Source organism: Aulostomus chinensis, chromosome 24 (genome assembly GCF_037954235.1).
Source record: "Aulostomus chinensis isolate RoL2024-O1b breed Wild chromosome 24, RoL_Achi_v1.0, whole genome shotgun sequence".
NCBI lineage: Eukaryota > Metazoa > Chordata > Actinopteri > Syngnathiformes > Aulostomidae > Aulostomus > Aulostomus chinensis.
This window is the reverse complement of record NC_141343.1, coordinates 15,631,239-15,647,941: the sequence shown is the minus strand read 5'-3', so window position 1 is coordinate 15,647,941 and position 16,703 is coordinate 15,631,239. Positions and strand designations below refer to the sequence as shown.

The 16,703-nt window shown below is 43.4% G+C and overlaps 1 protein-coding gene across 1 annotated transcript; it reads left to right on the top strand.

Annotated features, from left to right (window-relative positions):
- Positions 1–638: 638 nt before the first annotated feature.
- On the top strand, positions 639–16,549 carry LOC147238891 (uncharacterized). Its single transcript, XM_086197972.1, has 31 exons — positions 639–688; positions 1,259–1,376; positions 1,967–2,201; positions 2,955–3,100; positions 3,662–3,740; positions 3,820–3,905; positions 4,753–4,831; positions 4,912–4,997; positions 5,850–5,928; positions 6,008–6,093; positions 6,731–6,809; positions 6,890–6,975; positions 7,820–7,898; positions 7,978–8,063; positions 8,716–8,794; positions 8,874–8,959; positions 9,608–9,686; positions 9,767–9,852; positions 10,697–10,775; positions 10,855–10,940; positions 11,585–11,663; positions 11,743–11,828; positions 12,471–12,549; positions 12,643–12,731; positions 13,092–13,196; positions 13,357–13,452; positions 13,523–13,626; positions 14,252–14,360; positions 14,435–14,576; positions 14,660–14,686; positions 15,250–16,549. Exons 2-31 carry the CDS (start codon positions 1,269–1,271, stop codon positions 15,792–15,794), a joined length of 3,270 nt encoding a protein of 1,089 aa, XP_086054098.1. The 5' UTR covers positions 639–688; positions 1,259–1,268; the 3' UTR covers positions 15,795–16,549.
- Positions 16,550–16,703: the final 154 nt, after the last annotated feature.

Genomic DNA, 16,703 nt, shown 5'->3' with positions numbered 1-16,703 from the left:
GATCCTGGATCTGCTCCACCTTCCTGCTGGTAAAGGAAGGTTCTGGTGGCTGCAGTTGCAGGATGTGCTTGTTGATGGAGAATTGTTGGGTGGAGGTTCATTGAAGGAGGGAGGTGCTGGACCTGCTCTACTTGGAAAGAGTCAGGAGAGAATTTTGGTTGGGGTTTGGCACCAAACAAATAAAACTGACCTGACTTGTGTTTCGTTTCCTGTACTGTCTTTCTTTTTAATTATTTGTTAAACACCATATATACTTAAGTGCTTTATTTAAACATTTCCATTTCATGCTGCAGTACCACTACTCTTGGGGGGGGGGGGGGTAGCCTTCACTTTTTTTGACAGCTTCAGTCACTTTTGATAATAAATGAAACTCTGGACAATCAAACTGTTCACCAGGGACACCAGGGTTCTGCAGGATTTGGGGTCTAGCTACGGCCCCTTTTATGCAGGATTTTTGTTTTTAATGCAGTATTTTTACATTTCTGTGGCTGTGGGGTTAAGTGCGGTCAGATGGGTGTAGTTTACAGGAACAATCTTACGAGTTGCAGCAGTGCCCGGGGCATCCACAGGAAAAGGCTCAAGATTGTTTTGGCTGAAATGAAACTGAAACTGTTGAGAGTGCAATAAGAGGAGGAGAGACAGGAAGTGAAGGAGCAGACAGACGAGCGTCGACGAGGGTGACTGTGTGGTAGGCTGCTGCTTCTATTTTCATGTTGTTTATACTTTCAGGTTTCTACTGGAATTTTGATGCAAATTTATACAAAATCATGACTCAGGTGTATGTGAAATGGCGCATATTTATGTTCGGCAAAATAGAAGTAAAACACTATTTGTGCGGCTCACATGTTTTTTTATGTTCTCCGATTTTTTTAAACATAGTTTGAATGTCAAGATCGTGCAAATACAGTGACCCATATACATCCGTCCAGGTTGTGTAACTCTGCGGAGGCTCAGTAGGATCTGCAGGACAGAGTACATTCAGAGTAGAATACAGTTCAGCCACAAGTTTCAGGGCTTACGCAAATACACCCTGCAGTACTTGGAAAGAGGGTGTGGCTTGTATTGCTGCCAGAATAAAGTAAAAGACCTGAGACCACTCTGCTGTCTATTCACAGTACTGAGACAAAAACAAAAAGCACAAAAGTACTTTTCAAATGGAGTACTAGAACATATAAATATTAAAATCAAAACATGAAAAAATCAGGTCTGACTGGACACACCCTGGACAAGGTCTTTTTGACCCCCTTCTCTCTGGCAGGCTCAGGGTCATGAGGGCATGGACAGAAAGACAGAGAAACAGCTTCTTCCCCGGGGCTGTGAAAGCTCTGAGGAAAGCCTGGACTGGACTTCGTTGCCTTCCATCCTGCACTTTACTAGTGATGGACATTCAATTCACAAACCTACAACATCACTGGACTCACTGCACTCTCCTTTATTCTTTTCTATCCTGTTATTTTCTGTTTTTTATTTATCTATTCATGCTGCTCTGTTATGGACTGTGTCCAACTACATTTCATTGTGCAGAAATGTTCAGTGACAGTAAAGAAACCTGAAAACCTCCTGTATCTATGCCTTTTACATTTGACTTGATTTACTCAGTTGTCACAGCATACAGCTTTGCAACTTCATCCTTCCTTTACGTTCTTCAGCTGCTGTACAAAATGGGGACAATAAAGCAAAAAAGCTGATGTTGTACTTTACACTAATCACCACTAGAGGGAGACAAATGTCTGTCTAACATTAATTCTGTACTTTCAAGTTGTAAACAACAGGGTGCATCTTCAGACGTCACTTCATACAAATTAGGGAGGAAATACAATGAATATCATCTAAGTGCTGGTTAGGAGTATTCAGGTTTTCAAGTATCTATTGGTCACTGTCTTCATGGTTCTATTAATACACTGAGCAACAGTTATTCCTCCTGAATTTGTCATATAAATCTGATAAATAAAATGTTATTTTACAGATACTCAACACAGAAAACATGAGCCTTCAGGTTTGCCACTGTGGTTGGTCAAAAGTTACAACTCCCCATGGCCTGAGAGTTCACCAGGGAAAGAAGGGATGTACACCCAAAGAAGCTCGAATTCCTGACAGGAACCTGTTTGTGTTTGGCAACCCCTTTCCAAAATTTTCCTTCACGGAGTTTCACATAAGAGCAGAGACACCTTTGCCAGATATGGACCAGCTCAACATGTCAGGTGAGTAGTTTCAACTTCCTGTCATTATTTCACCAGAGCAGACATACCGCATTGGGATTGTATTCCTCGACGAGGTGTCCCTGTCACAGGGGCCTTTGACCATCAAAATGTTTTCGGTTTCTCCTCGCGTCCCAGTGGACAGTTCAGCTGTATTCAGAGAAATTCCCTCCAGTTGGAGGGAGCATTACCCCATCATATGATGTGACAGTGATATTTGACAACCAAAATTCCCTGATTCATGCCCAAGTCCCAGTGAATATTTGTGCTACAGTTGAAAAAAATCCTCCAACAATCCCTGAGATATCACATATATGAGAGAAGACAGTCACCTTGAACTTTGATGACCAAAATCCTTGAGTGTCAATGAGCATCTTGGAAAAATTTGAGGAAATGTTCTCAAGGCATGACTGAGATATCACACAGACTGAAAATGACAGTGACCAAGAACTTTGACATTTCATCACCAAAATTTTTCAGTTCATCCTTGAGTCCCAGTGGATCTTGGTGGCGAATTTAAATAAATTCTGTCAAGGCCCCTCAGAGACACAGCTCACAGATGAATGATAGTGATCTCGAATTTTGGACGTCCAACCTTCACCCCAAAAATTCCTCATCAAATCCCAGCAGATGTTTGTGGCAAAACATCAATTATTATTCATGAATCCTGTTATGTCCTCTCACATGACTGAATACAATCAAATTAACAATAAGGAACTTTTCTTTGAAGGGTTAAACTTTATTTATCTTAAACAGACTTCCCTCTGGAGCTGGTTTTACCTGGCCCGAGGACTCAGCAGCTGAAGGAATTTTGGACACAAGAGGGGACACAGCGCCCATTGCAAGATATGCTCAAGGAACCTCAAGAGGACTGCAGAGCCACCGTCCCTTACAAAAATGAGGTATACAGTTGTTTCTGATATTGTTACTGATTTTCATCTCAGTTGTACAAGCTGAAAAAAAATGTCTGTTATAAATTAGTGGGATGACAAATAAATAACAGGGTTTAAAATATATCACAGTAAAACTTGCACAAAACATTTTCCAGATGCACTTGATATCAAAGCACGATGTAGTACTGTCTTACTTGGCAGTTTTGTGAACTTGTTCGTTGACATAGCAAACACCTGATGGTACACAGTCTGTAGGGGTGGAGTACTGTTGTTGGTCAAACCCAAAAGTTGGCATCACCATGGGTTCCTCTGACCAGAAAAGAAATCAAATTTTTGTATTGACTTTTGGATTGTTGCCAATCAATGAAATTCCATCCATCCATTTTATAAACTGCTTAATTGCTAAGGGTCACAAGGGGGTGAGGATGAGGCGCTGGAGCCTATCCCAACTGACAATGGGTGAGAGGCAGTGTTCGCCCCGGACGGATCGCCAGTCAATAACAGGGCCATCAGCGGCAATTAGGGGTTCAGTATCTTGCTCAAGGATACTTTTTTACTTTGTCCTCACAGCCATTCTTGACAACAGTGTCTTCAGGCCTCAGCGCCCAAACACCTGCTGCACCTGCTGGAGCCACAACCCCAGAGTCATGTATGCTCTGACAATGTCATCATTTCAGTCAAATAAGTAATTCATATCATTAAATATTGATAATTTTCCTTCTCCATAGCTTCTAAGAGTCAACAGCGCTCTGATCAAATTGGCGCCAGAGAGGACACAATACTTCAGGCACCTGATTTCTTCCCAAGTCCACAGGTACAACGCATTCAAGGCTTGTTTGAATCTCAAACGGGTGATCTAGATGCACTTGATATCAAAGCACTATGTAGTACTGTCTTACTTGGCAGTTTTGTGAACTTATTGGTTGAAATAGCAAACACCTAATGGTACAGAGTGTGTAGGGGTGGAGTATTGTTGTAGGCCACAGCCAGAAGTTGGCATTACTATGGGTTCCTTTGACCAGAACAAAAATTGAATATTCATATTGGCTTTTGGATTGTTGCTAATCAATGAACATCCATCCATCCATTTTATATACTGCTTATCTGTTGAGGGTCACGAGGGGGTAAGGATGGGGGATAAAGCCTATCCCAGATGACATTGGGTGAAAGGTGTGGATCACCCTGGACAGATCACCAGTTCTTTGCAGGACCATGAGCAGCAATTAGGGGTTCAGTATCTTGCTCGTATTTGCTTCTGGATTGTTGCTAATCAATGAACATCCATCCATCCATTTCATGAACTGCTTATCTGTTGAGGGTCACGGGAGGGAGGGAGGTGAGGATGGGGGGTGGAGCCCATCACAGATGTTTTTGGGTGAGAGGTGTGGATCACCCTGGACGGCTCACCAGTCCGTTGCAGGGCCATTGGCGGCTATTTGGGGTTCAGTATCTTGTTCGAGGATACTTGGACATGGTCACTGGGGGAAGTGAGGATTGAACTAGCAACTGAAGATTTGTTGGTACCTCCACACCATTCTACCTCCATCAATGAACATAACATTTATAATTGTTCAATCATAATTGCAATAGAAGAAGTACAAAGCTTGAGTCATTGTTGACAGCATGCTAAGTCATTTGACTTTTTTACTTTGTCCTCACAGCCATTCTTGACAACAGTGTCTTCAGGCCTCAGCGCCCAAACACCTGCTGCACCTGCTGGAGCCACAACCCCAGAGTCATGTATGCTCTGACAATGTCATCATTTCAGTCAAATAAGTAATTTTTTATCATTAAATATTGATAATTTTCTTTCTCCATAGCTTCTAAGAGTCAACAGCACTCTGATCAAAGTGGCGCCAGGGTGGACGAAGTTAGTCGAGCATTTGATTTCTCCAAAAGTCCACAGGTACAACTCAAGACTTGTTTGAATGTCTTGCATTTCTTCCAGAGACTCTTGATATCAAAGTATGATGTGGTACTGTCGTATTTGGCAGTTTTTTTTAACCTTATTGGTTGAAGTTGCATACACCTAATGCTACAGAGTGTGTAGGGATGGAGTATTGTTGTAGGCCACACCCAGAAGTCGGCATTACCATGGGTTCCTTTGACCAGAAGGGATATTGAAATTTGTATTGGCTTTTGGATTGTTGCCAATCAATGAATATAGACCCATCCATTCTAGATACTGCTTATCCTTTAAGGGTCATGAGGAGGTGGGCATGGAGCCCGTCCCAGCTCACATTTGGTGAGAAGCGGGGTTCACACTCGATGGATCGCCAATCCATTGCAGGGCCATCAGGAACAATTAGGGGCTCAGTATCTTTCTCAAGGATACTTGGACATGGCCACTGGGGGAAGTGAGGATCGAACCAGCAACCCTTCGTATTTTTTATACAACCACGCTACCTCCTCGATGGGGGGTGGGGGGGTGGAGCCTATCCCAGATGTTATTGGTTGAGAGGTGTGGATCACCCTGGACGGTTCACCAGTCCATTGCAGGGCCATTGGCGGCTATTTGGGGTTCAGTATCTTGCTCGAGGATACTTGGACATGGTCACTGGGGGATGTGGGGATCGAGTCAGCAACCCTTTGGTCGCTGGACAGCCACCCAGCCACCCAGCCACCAAGCCATGCTGCCCCCATCAGTGAACTTAAAATGTATAATTGTTCAATCATAAATGCAATAGAAGAAGGACAAAGCTTGAGTCATTGTTGACAGCATGCTTAGTCATTTGACTTTTTCACTTTGTCCTCACAGCCAGTCTTGACAACAGTGTCTTCTGGCCTCAGCGCCCAAACACCTGCTGCACCTGCTGGAGCCACTAACCCAGACTCATGTATGCTCTGACAATGTCATTATTTCAGTCAAATAAGTAATTCATATCATTAAATATTGATAATTTTTCTTCTCCATAGCTTCTAAGAGTCAACAGCGCTCTGATCAAAGTGGCGCCAGAGAGGACACAATACTTCAGGCACCTGATTTCTTCCCAAGTCCACAGGTACAACGCATTCAAGGCTTGTTTGAATCTCAAACGGGTGATCTAGATGCACTTGATATCAAAGCACTATGTAGTACTGTCTTACTTGGCAGTTTTGTGAACTTATTGGTTGAAATAGCAAACACCTAATGGTACAGAGTGTGTTGGGGTGGAGTATTGTTGTAGGCCACAGCCAGAAGTTGGCATTGCCATGGGTTCCTTTGACCAGAGCATAAATTGAATATCGTATTTGCTTCTGGATTGTTGCTCATCAATGAACATCCATCCATCCATTTCATAAACTGCTTATCTGTTGAGGGTCATGGGGGGGGGGGGCTGGAGCCTATCCCAGCTTACATTAGGCAAGAGACAGGATTCACCATAGACAGATCGCCAGCCCATTGCAGGGCCATCAGTGGCAATAAGGGGTTCAGTATCTTGCTCAAGGATACTTGGACATGGTCACCGGGGGCAGTGAGGATTGAACCAACAAATCCTCAGTTGCTAGACAGCCACGCTACCTCCACACCATTCTACCTCCATCAATGAACATAACATTCATAATTGTTCAATCATAATTGCAATAGAAGAAAGACAAAGCTTGAGTCATTGTTGACAGCATGCTACGTCATTTGACTTTTTCACTTTGTCCTCACAGCCAGTCTTGACAACAGTGTCTTCAGGCCTCAGCGCCCAAACACCTGCTGCACCTGCTGGAGCCACAACCCCAGAGTCATGTATGCTCTGAAAATGTCATTATTTCAGTCAAATAAGTAATTTTTTATCATTAAATATTGATAATTTTCTTTCTCCATAGCTTCTAAGAGTCAACAGCACTCTGATCAAAGTGGCGCCAGGGTGGACGAAGTTAGTCGAGCATTTGATTTCTCCAAAAGTCCACAGGTACAACTCAAGACTTGTTTGAATGTCTTGCATTTCTTCCAGAGACTCTTGATATCAAAGTATGATGTGGTACTGTCGTATTTGGCAGTTTTTTTTAACCTTATTGGTTGAAGTTGCATACACCTAATGCTACAGAGTGTGTAGGGATGGAGTATTGTTGTAGGCCACACCCAGAAGTCGGCATTACCATGGGTTCCTTTGACCAGAAGGGATATTGAAATTTGTATTGGCTTTTGGATTGTTGCCAATCAATGAATATAGACCCATCCATTCTAAATACTGCTTATCCTTTAAGGGTCATGAGGAGGTGGGCATGGAGCCGGTCCCAGCTCACATTTGGTGAGAAGCGGGGTTCACACTCGATGGATCGCCAATCCATTGCAGGGCCATCAGGAACAATTAGGGGCTCAGTATCTTTCTCAAGGATACTTGGACATGGCCACTGGGGGAAGTGAGGATCGAACCAGCAACCCTTCGTTTTTTTTATACAACCACGCTACCTCCTCGATGGGGGGGGGGGGGGTGGAGCCTATCCCAGATGTTATTGGTTGAGAGGTGTGGATCACCCTGGACGGTTCACCAGTCCATTGCAGGGCCATTGGCGGCTATTTGGGGTTCAGTATCTTGCTCGAGGATACTTGGACATGGTCACTGGGGGATGTGGGGATCGAGTCAGCAACCCTTTGGTCGCTGGACAGCCACCCAGCCACCAAGCCATGCTGCCCCCATCAGTGAACTTAAAATGTATAATTGTTCAATCATAAATGCAATAGAAGAAGGACAAAGCTTGAGTCATTGTTGACAGCATGCTTAGTCATTTGACTTTTTCACTTTGTCCTCACAGCCAGTCTTGACAACAGTGTCTTCTGGCCTCAGCGCCCAAACACCTGCTGCACCTGCTGGAGCCACTAACCCAGACTCATGTATGCTCTGACAATGTCATTATTTCAGTCAAATAAGTAATTCATATCATTAAATATTGATAATTTTTCTTCTCCATAGCTTCTAAGAGTCAACAGCGCTCTGATCAAAGTGGCGCCAGAGAGGACACAATACTTCAGGCACCTGATTTCTTCCCAAGTCCACAGGTACAACGCATTCAAGGCTTGTTTGAATCTCAAACGGGTGATCTAGATGCACTTGATATCAAAGCACTATGTAGTACTGTCTTACTTGGCAGTTTTGTGAACTTATTGGTTGAAATAGCAAACACCTAATGGTACAGAGTGTGTTGGGGTGGAGTATTGTTGTAGGCCACAGCCAGAAGTTGGCATTGCCATGGGTTCCTTTGACCAGAGCATAAATTGAATATCGTATTTGCTTCTGGATTGTTGCTAATCAATGAACATCCATCCATCCATTTCATAAACTGCTTATCTGTTGAGGGTCACGGGGGGGAGGGGGGTGAGGATGGGGGGTGGAGCCTATCCCAGATGTTATTGGATGAGAGGTGTGGATCACCCTGGACGGCTCACAAGTCCGTTGCAGGGCCATTGGCAGCTATTTGGGGTTCAGTATCTTGCTCGAGGATACTTGGACATGGTTACCGGGGGGATATGGGGATTGAGTCAGCAACCCTTTGGTCGCTGGACAGCCACCCAGCCACCAAGCCATGCTGCCCCCATCAGTGAACTTAAAATGTATAATTGTTCAATCATAATTTCAATAGAAGAAGGACAAAGCTTGAGTCATTGTTGACAGCATGCTTAGTCATTTGACTTTTTTACTTTGTGCTCACAGCCATTCTTGACAACAGTGTCTTCAGGCCTCAGCGCCCAAACACCTGCTGCACCTGATGGAGCCACAACCCCAGAGTCATGTATGCTCTGACAATGTCCTCATTTCAGTCAAATACGTAATTTATATCATTAAATATTGATCATTTTCTTTCTCCATAGCTTCTAAGAGTCAACAGCGCTCTGATCAAAGTGGCGCCAGAGAGGACACAATACTTCAGGCACCTGATTTCTTCCCAAGTCCACAGGTACAACGCATTCAAGGCTTGTTTGAATCTCAAACGGGTGATCTGGATGCACTTGATATCAAAGCACTATGTAGTACTGTCTTACTTGGCAGTTTTGTGAACTTATTGGTTGAAATAGCAAACACCTAATGGTACAGAGTGTGTAGGGGTGGAGTATTGTTGTAGGCCACAGCCAGAAGTTGGCATTGCCATGGGTTCCTTTGACCAGAGCATAAACTGAATACTCGTATTTGCTTCTGGATTGTTGCTAATCAATGAACATCCATCCATCCATTTCATAAACTGCTTATCTGTTGAGGGTCACGGGGGGGGGGGGGGGGGGGGGGCTGGAGCCTATCCCAGCTTACATTAGGCAAGAGACAGGATTCACCATAGACAGATCGCCAGCCCATTGCAGGGCCATCAGTGGCAATAAGGGGTTCAGTATCTTGCTCAAGGATACTTGGACATGGTCACCGGGGGCAGTGAGGATTGAACCAACAAATCCTCAGTTGCTAGACAGCCACGCTACCTCCACACCATTCTACCTCCATCAATGAACATAACATTCATAATTGTTCAATCATAATTGCAATAGAAGAAAGACAAAGCTTGAGTCATTGTTGACAGCATGCTACGTCATTTGACTTTTTCACTTTGTCCTCACAGCCAGTCTTGACAACAGTGTCTTCAGGCCTCAGCGCCCAAACACCTGCTGCACCTGCTGGAGCCACAACCCCAGAGTCATGTATGCTCTGAAAATGTCATTATTTCAGTCAAATAAGTAATTTTTTATCATTAAATATTGATAATTTTCTTTCTCCATAGCTTCTAAGAGTCAACAGCACTCTGATCAAAGTGGCGCCAGGGTGGGCGAAGTTAGTCGAGCATTTGATTTCTCCAAAAGTCCACAGGTACAACTCAAGACTTGTTTGAATGTCTTGCATTTCTTCCAGAGACTCTTGATATCAAAGTATGATGTGGTACTGTCGTATTTGGCAGTTTTTTTTAACATTATTGGTTGAAGTTGCATACACCTAATGCTACAGAGTGTGTAGGGATGGAGTATTGTTGTAGGCCACACCCAGAAGTCGGCATTACCATGGGTTCCTTTGACCAGAAGGGATATTGAAATTTGTATTGGCTTTTGGATTGTTGCCAATCAATGAATATAGACCCATCCATTCTAAATACTGCTTATCCTTTAAGGGTCATGAGGAGGTGGGCATGGAGCCGGTCCCAGTTACATTTGGTGAGAAGCGGGGTTCACACTCGATGGATCGCCAATCCATTGCAGGGCCATTAGGAACAATTAGGGGCTCAGTATCTTTCTCAAGGATACTTGGACATGGCCACTGGGGGAAGTGAGGATCGAACCAGCAACCCTTCGTTTTTTTTATACAACCACGCTACCTCCTCGATGGGGGGGGGGGGGGGTGGAGCCTATCCCAGATGTTATTGGTTGAGAGGTGTGGATCACCCTGGACGGTTCACCAGTCCATTGCAGGGCCATTGGCGGCTATTTGGGGTTCAGTATCTTGCTCGAGGATACTTGGACATGGTCACTGGGGGATGTGGGGATCGAGTCAGCAACCCTTTGGTCGCTGGACAGCCACCCAGCCACCAAGCCATGCTGCCCCCATCAGTGAACTTAAAATGTATAATTGTTCAATCATAAATGCAATAGAAGAAGGACAAAGCTTGAGTCATTGTTGACAGCATGCTTAGTCATTTGACTTTTTCACTTTGTCCTCACAGCCAGTCTTGACAACAGTGACTTCTGGCCTCAGCGCCCAAACACCTGCTGCACCTGCTGGAGCCACAAACCCAGACTCATGTATGCTCTGACAATTTCATTATTTCAGTCAAATAAGTAATTCATATCATTAAATATTGATAATTTTCCTTCTCCATAGCTTCTAAGAGTCAACAGCGCTCTGATCAAAGTGGCGCCAGAGAGGACACAATACTTCAGGCACCTGATTTCTTCCCAAGTCCACAGGTACAACGCATTCAAGGCTTGTTTGAATCTCAAACGGGTGATCTAGATGCACTTGATATCAAAGCACTATGTAGTACTGTCTTACTTGGCAGTTTTGTGAACTTATTGGTTGAAATAGCAAACACCTAATGGTACAGAGTGTGTAGGGGTGGAGTATTGTTGTAGGCCACAGCCAGAAGTTGGCATTGCCATGGGTTCCTTTGACCAGAGCATAAATTGAATATCGTATTTGCTTCTGGATTGTTGCTAATCAATGAACATCCATCCATCCATTTCATAAACTGCTTATCTGTTGAGGGTCACGGGGGGGAGGGGGGTGAGGATGGGGGGTGGAGCCTATCCCAGATGTTATTGGATGAGAGGTGTGGATCACCATGGACGGCTCACAAGTCCGTTGCAGGGCCATTGGCAGCTATTTGGGGTTCAGTATCTTGCTCGAGGATACTTGGACATGGTCACCGGGGGGATATGGGGATTGAGTCAGCAACCCTTTGGTCGCTGGACAGCCACCCAGCCATGCTGCCCCCATCAGTGAACATAAAATTTATAATTGTTCAATCATAATTTCAATAGAAGAAGGACAAAGCTTGAGTCATTGTTGACAGCATGCTTAGTCATTTGACTTTTTTACTTTGTGCTCACAGCCATTCTTGACAACAGTGTCTTCAGGCCTCAGCGCCCAAACACCTGCTGCACCTGCTGGAGCCACAACCCCAGAGTCATGTATGCTCTGACAATGTCCTCATTTCAGTCAAATATGTAATTTATATCATTAAATATTGATCATTTTTCTTCTCCATAGCTTCTAAGAGTCAACAGCGCTCTGATCAAATTGGCGCCAGAGAGGACACAATACTTCATGCACCCAATTTCTTCCCAAGTCCACAGGTACAAAGCATTCAAGGCTTGTTTGAATCTCCGACGGGGGATCTAGATGCACTTGATATCAAAGCACTATGTAGTACTGTCTTGCATGGCAGTTTTGTGAACTTATTGGTTGAAATAGCAAACACCTAATGGTACAGAGTGTGTAGGGGTGGAGTATTGTTGTAGGCCACAGCCAGAAGTTGGCATTGCCCTGGGTTTCTTTGACCAGAGCATAAATTGAATATCGTATTTGCTTCTGGATTGTTGCTAATCAATGAACATCCATCCATCCATTTCATAAACTGCTTATCTGTTGAGGGTCACGGGGGGGGGGGGGGGGGCTGGAGCCTATCCCAGCTTACATTAGGCAAGAGACAGGATTCACCATAGACAGATCGCCAGCCCATTGCAGGGCCATCAGTGGCAATAAGGGGTTCAGTATCTTGCTCAAGGATACTTGGACATGGTCACCGGGGGAAGTGAGGATTGAACCAACAAATCCTCAGTTGCTAGACAGCCACGCTACCTCCACACCATTCTACCTCCATCAATGAACATAACATTCATAATTGTTCAATCATAATTGCAATAGAAGAAAGACAAAGCTTGAGTCATTGTTGACAGCATGCTACGTCATTTGACTTTTTCACTTTGTCCTCACAGCCAGTCTTGACAACAGTGTCTTCAGGCCTCAGCGCCCAAACACCTGCTACACCTTCTGGAGCCACAACCCCAGAGTCATGTATGCTCTGACAATGTCATCATTTCTGGTTCAGTTTCATTTTGAAAAAAGTAATTAATAGCATTTAATATTGACCATGTTCTTTCTCCACAGTTTTTAAGAGTCCACATCGCTCTGATCGACTTTGCCCCAGAGTGGACAAAGTTATTCGAGCACTTAATTTCTCCACTGGTGCAGAACAGGTACAACAGTTCTCCTGTTTTTTTTAACCAGAGAGGCTTTGCCATTCTAGAGGCTTTAAAAATCTCTAAAAGCATCTCTGTGGCAAAAATTTCATTTGTCATGAGTTTATGTATGGAGGACAATTGGGCTGAGCAGTATATCTGATAAAGTCTATACTTGACAAAATATAAGACACAGGTTTGATAGTTTCTGTTCTTGCTCCCTTTCAAGGGAGTATCTGGCATTGAGAATTTATGTGGCTGGCATTCCCCTGCCTTCATTTATTCACCTCTGAATGAGAAGTTCTTCTTTTTGTATCCGGTCTTCATCATGATGTCATCACTTGATTTCACTTGCACCGGGTCCCTTCTGTACTTTAGGTGGATGAACTTGTCTGTGAGCTACCGAAAACCAACATTCTGGAAACAGAAGCAAAGAGGAAAGAAAGAGAGAGAAAAGAGAGCGAGGCTCAAAAGCTGTTGAAGGTAGGATTTTTTTTTTTTTTTTTGCCTTTCGCTGTGTAGTTACAGCAGCCTTTGTCAGCCCACTTCTCGGGTGAAGCTGTAGGGTGTTTTATGATAGTCCCAACAATGTGTGCTCATAATTGTTTTTTTTTCTTTTTCTGTTTTTGCTTATTCAATCAAGTTAAAACAAGACAGGACCAAAGCTATCTTGCTGCAGAAAATACACCTAAGAGAACAAAAGGCGGCTGAAGTCAATTTGTCTATGGAAACTTGCAAGGTAAGCAGCAGATCTTTGTGTTGTCTTTGATGATCATGGGGAGAGTTTTACAGCACATCAATCTCTTCAGGGCGAATTGGATGCTGAGATGCTGGATATCAACGACGTGTTCTCAGAAGTATTGAGAGTTGTGGAGGACGCCTGGAGAAAAGCCCTTCAACCCTTGAAGGAAAGGTCAGCCCTGTGGACAAATGTAATGCAAATGCAAATGTAATGCTGGAGCTAGAACAACACAGTAACGACTGAAGCAAGAGGTGGCCTGTATGCAGCGTTGCTGTTGTATTTCATCAATCGGTGGGACTGAACCTACCCTAGAGCATGGATTCAGGGACAACCCTATAAATTGTGGGTTGTTTTAGTAAACTGGAAATAACATACTGTAGGTGTATGCCAGAATCACAAGACGTCTACTCCTAAAATATTTGCAGTTCATCTTCAAGTCCCAGTGGATGTCTGTCTCTCAAGCTGGTTCTGAGATATCTGAAACATACCACAAGGTGGTCTGAGAGGGACTGACAGTTACTTCATTTAAGGTCACACTCACTTTTATTTTTGACAATTAAAATTTTTCAAGTTCATCCTTGATGGATTTTTTGTGCCAAATATGAAGAAATTTCCTCAAAGCATTCCTGGGATAAGGGTCAAATATTACAAAAAAAAGAGGTCAGTAAATTTGACCTTCGTCAACTAAAATCGTTTCAGTTAAACCTTGAGTCTTGGATGTTTGTATCAAGTTTGAGTCAGTTCTCTTACAAGGGTTCTACTTCTATTTGATGTATTGTTATTTGTTGTCTGAAAGGAGAAAAGAAGTAAAGAAAGAGGCACAGGATTTGGTCACGAAGCTACAAAAAGAAGTGGATGAACTCAAAAAGACATTTGATGACGTGGACAAAAACCTGGACTCGCAGGTGAGTATCTGACAGTAGAGTAAGACAGACTTGTATGTTTGTGATTAATGATGTGACATCACCCTGCTGCTCAGATTTCCTCTCAAACACACCTGGATGATGGAGATTGGAAAAATGCAACTGTTGACACCTCGTTCGCCTTTGGTACCCTGAGAACCACAACTTCAGCCATGATGGATCAAATTCAGCAGAAACTAGAGAACCTGACTCCTCTCGGTGAGTGCGTTACTCCACCAATTATTTTACTGGACTGATGAAAGGTTTATATCAAACATCTTAAATATGCTCTGTTTTCACAGAACTGATGAGGATTCCCACATTTGCAGGTGTGTTTGTCTCGATATCTCAAATTAATCAAATATTTATACACTAACAGAGTGGTGCAGCAATGCTGCTTCCTACATGGGCTCGTCTAGATACCCGTCGCGAATAATCATGACCTCTTAGGTGGAACTTTGCTCAAAATTTAGCTCCAGAGTTCTGTTTGAAGGCAAACCCTGAAACAAGTTAGCATTGTTCAACATCATAGAAAGAGTGCAGTTTCAGTTCAGCACAAAAGTTCACTTTATCAGGTGTATATGTTGTTAAACTGTGCTTTTTTCTGCTCAAGTATTGGATATTGAGTTTTGGGCTCAAAAATCCTGTATCAGACAGGCCCTACTTTTTATGCATCTTGAAATGGCTTAAACAAGACGACATAGGTTCTCCTGGATGTAAACGCGGAAGAAACAGAATGAACACAAAGTAGACCACTCGATAATTAGCTTTGTAGCGATGGGGTTTTCACCTCACTGTTTCTTGGGATCTTGCAAAACAAAAGTCTCAGTTATTATGGGTTCAAGAAGTGAACTCAGAGTGATGTAACTTGTTCTTTATCATTCTGTGGCAGTGGATGTAAAGTTGGACCCAAACACTGCACACCGGTGCCTCATTCTTTCTCCTGATGGGAAGACGGTGAGAGACGGGGGAAAGACCCAAAAAGGTCTTGACACTCCAGAGAGGTTTGATCAGTTTGGAAGCATCCTGGCGGTCAATAGGTTCACCTCCGGGAAGAGCTACTGGGAGGTGGAGGTCAGCAACAAGACCGGCTGGGATGTGGGTGTGACAAGAGGCAAAGCAAACCGCAAGGGGAAACTCTTGCTTCGCCCCAATGAGGGTTACTGGGTGATTGTACATTATGAAGACAAGAAGTTCGCAGCACTGACAGACCCACCAACCAGCCTCTCCCTCCAAGCAAAACCTCAGAAGGTGGGCGTGTTTGTGGATTATAAGGAAGGTCTCGTTACTTTCTATGATGTCACTAATCAATCGCATATCTTCTCCTTCACCGAATGTTTGTTTGATGATGTCATCATCCCATATTTCAGTCCACATCTCAAACAAAATAAGAAAAACTCAGATCCTCTTATTATTACTGCCGTGAGTAAGCAGTAGTGATTAGATGTGTGCTTTAAACACTGGTGGGCAGCGTGGCTCAGAGGTAGAGAGGCCTTCTAGCAACCAAAGGGTTGCTGGATTTTATCCTTACTTTCCTTGGTGATGTCAAAGTGTCCTTGAGCAAGGTGCTGAACCCCTAATTTCTCCTGATGAGTATGTTGGCGCCTTGCATGGCAGCCTCATTTTTAAACTTCCATACATGTTGTAATTTCTCAAAATTCCAAAGTTACTCTTTATAGCTTTAAGTAGTTGGGGCAAGCAAGTTTGGTTCATGTCATTACTGCAAGACTGAGATCCTAGCACTTCTTGATCATAACATTTTGGAAACACTTCAATCATTCAAATTATGTTTTATTTGACCTGGTGGCTGCTGTTTATGTTCCTCTTCCAGCAGGTGTGAGTTTATCGTTGCTGTCTACGTTGCTATCCAGGTGCAGGTTTCTTGTTTTGTCGCTTAGCCGATGCTCTGGGACGCGCGTTGATGCCATGCCAGACATTTTACTTGCAGGTTTAGACCTTTATGACCATCCTGATGAAGGCCGGTGAGCCACAATGCATGGTCATGTTTTTTAGCCTTGTCATGGGTTCGCCAAAGTTGTTAATGCCTTTTGATTTTTTTAAAGTCAAGATTACACTGGTTTCTTTCAATCTATTTTGGTAAGCTACTTTATATAAACTAATGATGACATTTTCAGCTTAATTTTACAGGCTTTGTATTTTTCCTTTTCAATTCTTCAATAAAGAAACCTTAAAAAGAAAATAAAGAAATTTTATTTCATTGAATTAATGAATTGCTCCTGATGAGCAGCCTCTATTAATATCATAGATAACTCATTATACAATACTTCATCAGGCAGAGAGACCTAACTGCTACTGCTATATTACTACGACTATATTTCATGCAGA